This window comes from Ornithorhynchus anatinus, chromosome 1 (genome assembly GCF_004115215.2).
Source record: "Ornithorhynchus anatinus isolate Pmale09 chromosome 1, mOrnAna1.pri.v4, whole genome shotgun sequence".
NCBI classification, from domain to species: domain Eukaryota; kingdom Metazoa; phylum Chordata; class Mammalia; order Monotremata; family Ornithorhynchidae; genus Ornithorhynchus; species Ornithorhynchus anatinus.
In genome coordinates, this window is record NC_041728.1 from 84,741,688 (window position 1) to 84,755,440 (window position 13,753).

The 13,753-nt window shown below is 43.8% G+C and overlaps 1 protein-coding gene across 1 annotated transcript in view; it reads left to right on the top strand.

Annotated features, from left to right (window-relative positions):
- The window catches only part of KCNQ5 (potassium voltage-gated channel subfamily Q member 5), a 564,859-nt gene that overhangs the window by 460,328 nt on the left and 90,778 nt on the right, over positions 1 to 13,753 (top strand). Inside the window, exon 6 of the mRNA XM_007669803.4 lies at positions 3,605 to 3,715. Coding sequence (XP_007667993.1) covers positions 3,605 to 3,715 — 111 coding nt within the window. The remainder of the gene's footprint in view (positions 1 to 3,604; positions 3,716 to 13,753) is intronic.

The window sequence follows — 13,753 nt, forward strand, 5'->3', positions numbered from 1 at the left end:
TACCAACATTATTATTATTATTATTGTACTCTCTCAAGTGCTTAGTACAGTGCTCTGCACCCAGTAAATGATCAATAAATGCAATTGACTGACTGGTTAAGTCAGCATTAAATCCAGAACTCTTTAATATGCAGACAGGAGCATGAATCTATCTACAAATATTGGACCGAAAGATATGACATTCACAACCTCCTGTTGGCTTAGTTTTGTTTTTGTTTTGCTTTGAGTTAATCCCATGAGGTTTTAATTTTCAAAGAGATCTTAAAAGACATTTGAAAGGGAGGACTTGCAAAATTCAAAGCTTTGGAGCTACAATTAAATTTTAAGAAAGAATGCCTATATAACAATAATAATAATAATGGTATTTGTTAAACATTTACTTTGTGCCTAGCACTGTTCTAAGCAGTAAGATAGATTCAAGGTGATTAGGTTGGACATAGTCCCTGTCCCACATAGGGCTCACAATCTCAATCCCTATTTTATAGATGAGGGAACTGAGACCCAGAGAAGTGAAGTGACTTGCCCAAGGTCACACAGTAGACAAGCAGCTTAGCCGGAATTAGAACCCATGACCTCCTGACTTCCAGGTCCATGGTCTATCCGCCCTGTCATGCTGCTTCTCATGAAAAGTTCTCAGGAATTTTATATGTAGTCCCTCTTTTTTTCTCCTTTTTCCCCTTTCTTCTTCCTTTTTCCCATTTCTCCTGTTTCCTACTGACTTAGCCTGCCACAGTCTCCACCCTTCTTCTCATTCTTGTTCCGTCCTGGACCATCCTGGCCTTGTCTCTTGTCCCTTATCCCTGATTCGTCCCTAGTCCGAGGTCTTAATTAACTTGGAAGGAATCATATCATCACTGTCTTCCCAACACATCTGTGGTATCATCTGGTACACCCTTAGTCTTTCTCCTATCCCTGTCCTTTGTAAATATTTTTGTGTCTCCCACCTTAAAATGGTTACTATAGTGCTTCGCACTCAGACCCTCAATAAATGCCACCGATGGATTGATTGCTTGGCTGATATAATAATAATAATAACAATTGTAGCTTGTTAAGCATTCACTACTCTGTGCCAAGCACTGTACTATGTGCGGGGGTAGGTATGGCATTTGTGACACAGTCTGTCCCAACAGACCTCACATTCTATGGGGAGGTATTTAACCCCCGTTTCACTGATGAGAAAACAGAAGTCCAGAGAAGTGGAGTCGGAATTAGAACTCAGATCCTCTGATTCCAAGGCCCGTGCTCTTTCCACTAGTCTATGCTGCCTCTCAAAAGGACAAGCAGCGTGGCTCAGTGGAAAGAGCCCGGGCTTGGGAGTCAGAGTTCATGGGTTCGAATCCCGGCTCTGCCACTTGTCAGCTGTGTGATTGTGGGCCAGTCACTTAACTTCTCTGTGCCTCAGTTCCCTCATCTGTAAAATGGGGATTAACTGTAAGCCTCACGTGGGACAACCTGATTACTCCGTATCTACCCTAGTGCTTAGAACAGTGCTCTGCACATAGTAAGCACTTAACAAATACCAACACAAAAAAGGACATCAGCAGAAACTAAAAGTCTGTAGACATCTGATCTGGCTTCTGGCAGGCAATTTTGTAATTTAGCCTGCTCAGTCTTAGAAAAGAGACAATAAAAAGACTATTCTGGTGGTTCACTGAGAATTTCTGGAGAAAGGATGCAGAAACCCATGATTTGCAAAACTCAAAGCAGCTATCCTAGCCCATGGCATTACTACTGCCTCACAAATCTGAACTCAGTGTGGGACGAAACATGAAGTGCTTTGTGTAATCCCATGTCAGCACAGTGAGTTCAGTTAAGTATCTCCACTGGAACTAATTCCACTAGAACAAACCTACTAAACACCTCTCCGCCAGGCCCAAGACAGACAAAATGAACTGTTGATGGATTGCATCAGCAAACTCCAACTTAGCCCCCAGCTAGAACTGACATTTCTCTGTCTACGGATTTCTACTCTGTGCTGCAGTTCGACTGTGGTTGGGTGTTATTCTTGCAGTCTCCACGGTTTCCTCGTCCTGCTGGTGATAGTTGCGTAACTTTCTTGTTCTACAGATTTCTACTCATGCCGAAGGTTCACTGAAGGAAGTCTGTGGTTAGCTCTCTCTACCCCTTGTTAATAACTAAAATTGTGCTAGTCCCCATACTGATGCTAGGACCCGGACCTACCCAACTTTGACATTCCTGGAGCATATCTTTGGTGCACTAGGATGAGGAAACTAGGAATGTGTTAGAATAAAGAGTTGCCTTTCGAAGACTGCCCTTTAATACAGCAGGCTAGTCGGGTTTGAAGGATCTATTTTAATTAAATATTTGTCGAGCGGCTCTCCTTTCCGAGTGAAGAAGTGAGCATTTTGCATGGATTTATTCCTTCCCAAAATGGTTTGTCTGCCAAGAGACAGGCTGAGGGGGAGAGAGGGTAGGACTCCCTCAACGGAAGCCGCATGGTTTAGTGGATTGAGCATGGATCTGGCAGTCAAGAGAACCTGGGTTCTAATCCCAGCTCCGCCACTTCTCCACTGTGTGACTTGGGCAAGACACTTAAATTTTCTGTGCCTCACTTGGAAAATGGGGATTAAGACTGGGAGCCCCATGTGGGCCATGGACTGCGTCCAACTTGATTAGCTTGTATCTACCCAGTGCTTAGCACAATGCCTGGCACATAGTAAGCCCTTAACAAATGCCATAAAAAAACAGTAAGTAAAGGAAAACCAGCCCTGCAGGGAGAAATCCTCAACTCAGTAAATGGCACGAACCATGAAACTTTGGAGAATCGTAACTCCCTCTTTATTGCACCTTCACCAGTTGTTCGTTTAATTTGTCCAATTAGGAATAATTAATGGCTTGCCACTATGCAATTGTTGTTGTCATTTCTTGTTGTCATCCTTCTGATCTGAAATATAAATGTCAGCTCTTAGTCACAGGCCTGAACCTTTTGCATATCATCATCCGCTTGAAGAACTGAACAGATCTGGAAAAATTCAAAGGGCGACAAACCAAGAAATTTGACATTTCTGTCATGACCAGTCTATGAAATTAGTATTTGTGTGAATCTCAGACAGAAATGGAAAAACATTAAATAAGTGCCTTGCAGACAATGTAGTACACTGACACATTGCTGTTAAAACTGAAATTCAGTCATCTCTGGTGGGATAGACGCTCAAATTTAGCTATGTTAATGGAATGGTTAGGTTCAAACGATTTCCTTTTAAGTGTTCTCTTAGTCCTGGCTCCTTCCATCTTAGAGGTCCATTTTCACTAACAGCTTCTGTTTCTGGATCCCCCATTACGCTACATCTTTGATGGTAGCAGAGATGCTTATCCACTTTAAATAACCTTTCTTTGGAGGATATTTTAAAATGGAAAATGTTGTCACAAGAAAGGAGTGGGTATACAAGTTGTCCTTTTCCTTAAACAGTGAGAAGTCCTGTTCAGTGTCAGAGAAAGAAAAAGCACATGGCTATCAAATCAGTTGAGCAGGCTTAGGGAATAATGATTTAGTGGAAAATGTTTTATTGTCGTATGTACTGACCATAGTTCCTAAATTTCTTTTCCGGTACTAAATTGCATGTTCTATGTGTCTGGTTTTTAGATTACACTGACAACGATTGGCTATGGAGACAAAACTCCTCTAACTTGGCTTGGAAGATTGCTCTCTGCAGGGTTTGCACTCCTCGGCATTTCTTTCTTTGCCCTACCTGCTGTGAGTATCTGTAAAAGTAAGATGTAAAAGCAACTTGCTCTTTGAGGTGATGTAATGTGAGGGAGAGATGAAGGCAACTTTCAACATACCAGTTCTTCTTGAGAGCATAACTTGGTCATACACATAAATACCTATTTCTCTTTTTTTTCCTGAAAAAAACATTTAGCACATTGGGCTCAAGCTCATTTGTCATCATACCAGTGTGTCTTAATACCAGTGTTTATGAGCTGGTAGCAATCCAAATTCAAGCATTCCCGCTACAATGCAGTAGTTACATTCTTGAAAGCCCTCGTGGGGTATTAAAAGATCAAGTTACCTGCTATTATTTCAGTGGTAAATAAGGAGTTAGGGGGAAGATGTTTTGGAAACAAGTGAAATAGTACAGTTCTCCTGTCACACCGGATAAAATGCACAAAGGACGTGGAAAACAAACTGACCAAAAAAAAAAGTTTCAATCGGACTCTGCGGTCTTATGTTTTCTCTGATACTTGTTCGACAGTTAACTAACTGTACAGGCGTACGGCACAGTTCAACCAAGTTGTGTTTCTCAAAAAGTGGCTGTTTTGTGAAGAGTGTTTTCCCTTAAATGTATACACAAGTAAGTTAGGTTCTATTCCAGAACCAGTCCTCGCATGATAGCTGAGTCTTACAGGTAGGAAGAGAAGCTTACAGAGAAGTAGCGTGGCATAGTGGAGAGAGCAAGAGCCTGGGACTCAGAAGGAACTGGGTTCTAATCCCAGTTCCGCCACTTGCCTGCTGGTGACCTTGGGCAAATCACTTAACTTCTCTGTGACTCAATTACCTCATCTATAAAATGGAGATTAAGAGGGTGAGCCTTATGTGGGACAGGGATTGTGTCCAACCTGATCGACATATATCTACCCCAGCACTTACTGCCTGGCAAATAGTAAGAGTTTAACAAGTGCCACAAATACACTGTAACTACCTTCTTGACTCAACCCGTCCCTCTTTTCTTTCCCCTTTCCTTTTCGGCTATCTCCTGAACTCCTGTACCTCCATCATCTCCTTCCCTGTGACCCCATTCCAACCTCCACACTCCAGTGTTTTAGTTGAGTTTAAATTCCAGTCACTGCCAATATATCGGCTCCTTGCTTGTCCCACCTCTTCACTCTGTTTCCTTCCCGTTCTCCCTGTTGCTCGGGGTGGACTGGGATCCTCCCATTGATTAGCTGCCTGGGTCTGGCCTCATCTCATGGCATAGATGACAGAGACGGAACTGGAAGTCAAAAAGTTATGGGTTGTAATCCTGGCTCTTCCACTTGTCTGCTGTGTGACCTTGGGCAAGTCACTTTATTTCACTGGGCCTCAGTTACCTCACTATAAAATAGGGGTTAAGACTGTGATGTGGGACAACCTGACTACCTTTTATCTACCCCAGTGCTTAGAACATTGGCTGGCCCATAGTAAGCACTTAACAAACACCATTGTTATTATTATCTCCTTGCCCCAGCCAGTGGGAAGCAGCTACCATCCTCTGACAGCTTCCTGACTAGCTCAGGCCAGCTTCCCCTTGAGTGCACCTCTCTTGTTCCTCAGCAAATGGAGTCCAGCCACCTCTGGCATCTCTTGTTCCAGCAGACTGGATCCCACAGAGAACCCAGTACTCTGGAGAGTGGGAGTGGTAAATGCAAGCTGTAGATTGTGGGCTCCTCGTGGGCAGGGATTGTGTCTACCAACTCTGTTGAATTTTACCTTCTCAAGCAGTTAGTACAGTGCTCTGCACATGTAAGTGCTCAATAAATACCACTGATAAGTTGATTGATTGATTGATTGATTGCAGGGATCATAGAGCTAGGTCACGCAGCTAGTGAGGAGAAGGTCAGAGAGTGGGTCCAAAAGGGAGGTAGCTGGGACAAACTGAGCTAGATTCCCCCACTGCTTGAGACAAGAAGGTGAGACCAGGATCCAGGAATCTGGTTACCGACAGGGGTGCGGGAGAGGGGAGGAAAACTGCTGGGAACAGGAGAGTGTGAGAAGGGGACAAGATGAGGGGAAATTAGGACAGAGTGGGAATTGACTTAGCTGAAGCGATGGGACATGACACGGGAGGATGAGGTACATGGACCTTCTGGTACATCAGCAGATAGTCATTAGATTCAGAGTTCGTGCTTCGTGATCGTGAACAAGGATTAAATTCAAATGGCAATCCTCTATATTCAGAGCACCCCAGAGGGGAGGAGGGAGTAGCGAGGCTAGCCAGGGTCCATCAGCTCCCTCGGCAAAATCTTCGGTAACCATGGCTGAACAGAGTTCCCAAGCAGATTGAAAGGCCAAAGTCAATGTTTAAAGAGCATTACACTTGGAAAGAATAAAAAAAAAGAGATTCAAAAGGCTGAGGCTTACCACTGTGGACCCAGAGATTAGTGGAGAGATACCGAGAGCTTTAACATATGCTTGAGGCCAAACCCTCAGTATTACAGTTGGAAATAAATTCAACAAGGACATTCAAATATTTGCAACTGAGATTTCAAACCACACATCACACAGACTGATTATGGAATAAATAAGGCCGCTCACCATGAGCTCATGCCAAAGCCTTAAGGCACATGACCACCTTTGGGGTAGGAGAAGGAAAGAGTTTCAAACTGAGATAACTCCAAATTAGATCACACTGGCCTCTTCGACCACAGATACTGGTTTGACAGGGAGAGATACCGCGACATGTGGAATCTTTATATGGCAGGGTCCCAGGCAGGAACGGATCTGAGAGCAGTCAGGCAGTCAACAAGAGCAACAAAAGCAGCACACAACGAGAGCAGAGGAACAGCAATCATCAAGGGCAAAAGAAGTTCGCAGACTAAGGCTAGGGCTTTCCTACTGGGGCAATCGCTTATGAAATGAAAACTCTAAACTCTGTCCCAGATACCCCCGAGAGCAAGTAGCTCATCGCCTCTGGAGGAGTGGCAAACTGCTCCTGGAATGCCCCAGTGGCTTCAGGGAAATGCAAACAAACCATGTTTTTCTCCAGGTCTTGCAGTTTTTGGTTCTTCCACTCCCTTCCATTCCCTTGCCGGCTTCCTGATTGATTAACTTGTTTGGAGGGTTGTTTAGATTAACTTGTTTGAAAGCCATATGGATTTGGAAGTGGCCTAGCAGGTCACCAGTAGTTCAATATATAGCTCCACAGTGCAGGTAATTTGAGATGGGCAGCCGGGGAACCCCTGAAGTTCATTAGCACTTCACTGAGAACTTATTTACAACAGTTTAAAGTTCAGTTGAAAATAGAAATGGTAGCACCGGTTCCCTGCCCAATGTAATGAGCTATTGATAACTGTCACTACTTAATTCTTCATACTGAATGAAACAGGCTTTATAAGGCATACCGGCAGAGCCTTGCATTATAACTATTTGTGGCCAAGTTATGGTACTATGTTCTGCTATTTTTCCATTTGCTGTGGCCAGGAATCGTCTCCCTTTATTGTTGAATTGAACTTTCCAAACGATTGGTACAGTGCTCTGAACACAGTAATCACTCAATAAATATGATTGATTGAATGAATGAATGAATGAATGAATGAATGAATGAATGATCCGAACTGTGCTCAGAAATGTCCCATCCTGGCAGGACTGTTTCTAATGTTTCTGTTTTGAGCCTTTGAATGGTGGTGGCATTCCAGTTCCATTAGGGTACTGACCTGCAGATTTTGTTTATTAATAATAATAATAGCTGTGATATTTGCTAAAGGTTTACTAAGTGTGAAACCCTGTACTAAACACTGGTAGATACAAGATAAACAGGTCCGACACAGTCCCTGTTCCACATGGGGCTTACAGTCTAAAGGTGAAGGAGAACAGGTTTTTATCCCCATTTTACAGATGATGAAACTGAGACACAGAGAAGTTAAGTGACTTTCCTGAGGTTACATAGCAAGCAAGTGACCAAGAGAGACCAAAATTTAAAAAAAATGCACCAAAACACAAACAGATGAACCATAAGCAGTTATTCAGTGCTAAGAGATATCCCTGAGTCCTCAGATTGTGGAGAGCCAGGATCGGCGGGTCCGTGAAGCCTTCATGAAGTAGCTGGATCTCGAGTGGAGTTTTGAAGAAGAGGTCTAATATAGGTATAGCAGAAAGGAAAGATGAAGTATTCTAGGTAGGGAATTTGATAGTTGCAATCAGCAGGCTACAGATAAGTGAGAGAGAATTCTTGTCCCTACGTAAAAACTCCAAAAAAAGGAACTGAAGTACAAGTCCTTTAGAATCCTGGATCACACAGTTTTCCCAACTTGATTTGCTTGTATCCACCCTAGCACTTAGAACAGTGCCTGGCACATAGTAAGCACTTAACAAGTACCATTATTACTATTATCATTATTATTAAATGGCACTATCAGTATCTAATTTTTGCACAGCTAAATACTTCCCTTAGTTACCACTGAATGCTATCTGTGGAATGACAAATGAAACCTCAAATTGCATACACATTTGGGCTTCATGTTTGAAGACAACACCACCAACAGTGAAGTTTCCTTTAAGTGTGAGTGTGGCAGAGAAGGCCTCTGACAGTCCCCACCACCCTGTGTATACCAAGTGATTGTCCCAGGTTGTGCTGACATGTTGATGGTCAGCTGGAACACTACTGTTTTATTTTTGCCTTTGTCCCATTACCCTCTCAAAATTTCTGCTCAGAGAGACCACTCCTTTCTTGATGGCAGCTGTTGCCCCCCCAGCTTTTATCTGAGATGCTGCGTGATTTCATGCTGCATTTCAGTGAGTACTTAAAGCTCTAATAATAATAATAATGTTGGTATTCGTTAAGCGCTTACTATATGCAGAGCACTGTTCTAAGCGCTGGGGTAGATACAGGGTAATCAGGTTGTCCCACGTGAGGCTCACAGTCTTCATCCCCATTTTATAGATGAGGTAACTGAGGCACAGAGAAGTTAAGTGACTTGCCCACAGTCACACAGTTGACAAGTGACAGAGCTGGGATTTGAACTCATGACCTCTGACTCCCAAGCCCGTGCTGTTTCCACTGAGCTGGGATTCAAACTCATGACCTCTAACTCCCAAGCCCGTGCTGTTTCCACTGAGCCGGGATTCGAACTCATGACCTCTGACTCCCAAGCCCGTGCTCTTTCCACTGAGCCACCCTGCTTCTCTACCTTCTCCACTCCAAGAGAAGACTTGGCACTTCTCTAAGCTCTACTCCACCCTTCTTACTTTTGATTGTCCCATTTCAGCTCAGGCATCTGTTTGGATTTCGTACTGTCATCCATTCTCCTCACATGTCCCACCCAGTGAAGATGAGTTGAAGGGAGTATGCCTTCAATGCTAGTAAGATAACTTGACTGCAGAACTTCACATGTGTCATCCTCCTGTGTACTTGCTATGCTATGTAGCCCTGAACTCACATTATAGCCCCTCTAAAGGGTGAAGATAAATCCGGCCTCACAAAAATAATAATAATAGTAATGGTATTTCTTAAGCACTTTCTGTGCTAAGCATTGTCCCAAGTGCTGAGATAGATCCAAGGATAATCAGATCAGACATAGTCCCTGTAATCATTGTCTCTGTAACCCATTGATCAAGCAAGCAAGCAATTAATGGCGTATATTGACGTCTTACTCTATGAAGCTCTTCTATGAATCAACGTCTATCATGGCAGGAAAGTTTGCATACATTAATGAATCTAAGAGCTATGCTATATAGGGCTACCCATAATGGAAGGGTCTAAGCCAAAGCATCGGACACAGTCGATTCATCTGAGCTGGACAGCAGCAGCATGGGAAAGGTTCAAAGGCAGATGACCAAGCGATCAAAAAATTGATCCAAGACAATGGCAAAGACTCAAGTTTTTACTACACAGAAAAAGGCAATGGTGGTTTACCACATCTTTACCAAGAAAACCCTATGGATGCACATATCAGAACGACTTTATGATAGAAGATGGGACGTTCTGAGGAGGGTATGTCCATGGAGTCATTATGGGTCAGAAATGACTTGATGATATTTGAAGAAGACGACTCTATGGAGAGAATAATAATAATAATTATGCTATTTGTTAAGCACTTACTATGTGCCAAGCACTGTTCTAAGTGTTGGGGTAGAAACAAGGTAATCAGGTTGACCGAGAATGGGGCTCACAGACTTAACCTCCATTTTATAGATGAGGTAACGAAGTCGCAGAGAAGTTAAGTGGCTTGCCCAAAGTCACAAAGCAGACAAGTGGCGGAACGGGATTAGAACCCACGTCCTCTGACTCCCAAGCCCGTGCTCTTTCCACTAAGCCACTCTGCTTCTCTGAGAACCATACTAAGCATTTGAAAAAGTATGATATAACAAAGTTGGAAGACACAATCCCTGCCCAAAAGGAGCTTACATGATTATGATGGTATTTCTTAAGTGCTTACTATGTGCCAGGTACTGTACTAAGTGCTGGGATGGGTATAAGCAAAACTGCATAGTTCCCTGTCCCATGAGCTCACATGCTCAACCCCCATTTTACAGATGAGGTAACTGAGGCACAGAGAAGTAATATGACTTGCCTAAGGTCACACAGTAGACAAGTGGCAAAACTGGGATTAGAATTAATCACCTTCTGACTCACAGGCCCTTTCTCTATCAACTATGCCATGCTGCTTCTCTATCAGAGCTAATAGTATATAGGTACCATATAGGATGGCAGTCAAAGGAGGGGTGGGGTGGGGGGAACAGGAATTTAATCTCTATTTTATAGATGAGGAAACTGAGGTACAGAGAAGTTAAATGACTTGCTCAAGATCACACTGAAGGCATGTGACTGGACTGTGATTAGAATCCAGGTCTCTTGACTCCCAGTCCTATCACTCAATCAATCAATCGTATTTATTTGGTAGAGTACAATACAATGGAGTTGATAGGTTCCCCCTGCCCACAATGAGCTTACAATCTAGAGGGAGAGACAGACATTAATATATGTACGCAAGTACTGTGGAGCTATGGGAGGGGTAAATAAAGGGTGCAAATCCAAGGCAAGGGCGACACAGAAGGGAATTTAAAGAAGACATTCATTCATTCAATAGTATTTATTGAGCGCTTACTATGTGCAGAGCACTGTACTAAGCGCTTGGGATGAACAAGTCGGCAACAGATAGAGACAGTCCCTGCCGTTTGACGGGCTTACAGTCTAATCGGGGGAGATGGACAGACGAGAACAATGGCAATAAATAGAGTCAAGGGGAAAAACATCTCGTTAAAAACAATGGCAACTAAATAGAATCAAGGCGATGTACAATTCATTAACAAAATAAATAGGGTAATGAAAATATATACAGTTGAGCGGACGAGTACAGTGCTGTGGGAATGGGAAGGGAGAGGTGGAGGAGCAGAGGCAAAAGGGGAAAAAGAGGGTTTAGCTGCGGAGAGGTAAAGGGGGGGGTGGCAGAGGGAGTAGAGGGAGAAGAGGAGCTCAGTCTGGGAAGGCCTCTTGGAGGAAGTGAGTTTTAAGTAGGGTTTTGAAGAGGGAAAGAGAATCAGTTTGGCGGAGGTGAGGAGGGAGGGCGTTCCGGGACCGCGGGAGGACGTGACCCAGGGGTCGACGGCGGGATAGGCGAGACCGAGGGATGGTGAGGAGGTGGGTGGCGGAGGAGCGGAGCTTGCGGGGTGGGTGGTAGAAAGAGAGAAGGGAGGAGAGGTAGGAAGGGGCAAGGTGATGGAGAGCCTTGAAGCCTAGAGTGAGGAGTTTTTGTTTGGAGCGGAGGTTGATAGGCAACCACTGGAGTTGTTTAAGAAGGGGAGTGACATGCCCAGATCGTTTCTGCAGGAAGATGAGCCGGGCAGCGGAGTGAAGAATAGACTGGAGCGGGGCGAGAGAGGAGAAAGGAGGTCAGAGAGAAATGATGCCATGGGGCTCACAGACTTAACCCCCATTTTACAGATGAGGTAAAATGATGAGGGAGAAGGAAATGATGAGATGATAAGATGAGGGAGAAGAGAAAATGAGGGCTTAGGGAAGACCTCTTAGAGATGTGCCTTCAATAAGGTTTTGAAGGTAGCGAGTCTGATCACCTGTAGGATATGAAGAGAAAGGTTGTTCCAGATCAGAGACAGGATGAGGACGAGAAATTGGGGGTGAGATAGATGAGCTCGAGATAGAGTAAGTAGGTTGGCATTAGAGGAGTGAAGTGTGTGGGCAGGGTTGTAGTAGGAAATCAGAGAGGTAAGGTAGGAAGAAGAAAGGTGATTGAGTGCTTTAAAGCCTATGGTAAGGAGTTTGTGATGGATGCAGAGATTCTTGAGGAGTGGGGAAACATGGACTGAACATTTCTTTAGAAAAATGATCCGGGCTGCAGAGTGAAGTATGGCCTGGAGTGGGGAGACACAGGAGGCAGGGAGGTCAGCAAGGAAGGTGATGCTACTTGTTTTGTTTTGTTGTCTGTCTCCCCCCTTCTACACTGTGACCCTGTTGTTGGGTAGGGATTGCCTCTATTTGTTGCAGAATTGTACTTTCCAAGTGCTTAGTACAGTGCTCTGCACGCAGTAAGCACTCAATACATATGATTGAATGAATGGTCAAGGATAAGTGCTTGGATTAAGGTGATATCAGTTCGGATGGAGAGGAAAGGGTGAATTTTAGTAAAGATTGAATGGACAAGATTTGGTGACAGATTGAATAGGTGTATTGAAGGAGAGATATGTCAAAGATAACACCAAGTTTACAAGCTTGCGAGACAGAGAAGATGGTGGTGCCATTTAGTGACAGGAAAGTCACGGGGAGGACATCCAAGTAGAGATGTCCTGAAGGTAGGAAGAAATGTGAGACTGTAGAGAGGGAGAGAGAGCAGGACTGGATATGTAGATTTGGGCTTCACCTGCATAGAGATGGTAATTGAAGCCATGGGAGTGAATGAGTTCTCCAAGGGAGTGAATGTAGATGGAGAATAGAAAGGGGACCCAGAACTGAGCCTTGAGGGACTCCCACTATTAGGACGTGCACTCCTGTACTTTTTCCACTAGGCCACTCTCTGCGTCCAACTTGAAAGTAGAGAATTCCTCTGAGATAACAACAAACCCCTCCCTGTTCTGTTAAACACACCATCTACTTTTGAAATTGAGGCTCTATAAGCAGGGAAAACCTACCAACTTTTTTTACTGTCTTTGCTAAATGCTTACTATACTCCAGGCGCTGTACTAAGTGCTGGGGTAGATGTAAGCTAATCAGTTTGGACACGGTCCCTGTCCCACATGGGGCTCACAATCTTAATCTCCATTTTGTATATGAGGTAACTGAGGCACAGAGAAGTTAAGTGACTTGCCCTAAGTCCCATAGCACATAAGTGGCAGAACCAGGATTACAACCTACGTCCTCTGACTTCCAGGCCCATGCTCTATCCACTAGGCGAAACTACTTCTCCATTTGGCCGTCACTTCAACTACTGAGAAAGACACCGCAACAACAGGGGATTAAGACTGTGAGCTCCACGTGGGATGACCTGATTACCTTGTACCTACCCCAGTGCTTAGAACAGTGCTTAGCACATAGTAAGTGCTAAACAAATGCCATCATTATTTTATTCAATATGAAGGAAAGCTTTTCTTCAGACTGAGAAGCTTTTCTTCAATATACAGAGTACTAAAAAGATGTCACAGGATCTCAAAGAAACCACCATCATTATCATCTTCACAAATAAAAGTGAAAGATCAGACTGGGAAAAATATCACAGTATCTCACTGGACCTGCCAAGGGAAACAACAGTCTTCTGGACCAGCTACTAAAGAACATTTCTGAAAATGTGTCCGTTATATTGTTATATTGTACTCGCTCAAGTACAGTCCTCTGCACACAGTAAGTGTTCAATAAGTACAATTGACTGATTGATTCACTACATGCTACTGGAACTAAAATGTAGGTTTTGGACCACAATGTGGCACTGACCAAGTGATCTTCTGAGCAGGACACAGAAGCACAGGAAGCAACACCTGCTCTCACCATCAGATCCAGGCTCTGGCTAATACTGCACAAATTTGACTGACCTGAGAAGTTCAGTAAAATTCTGAGATTGCTCCAAATAATATGGATGGCAACATTAAAAC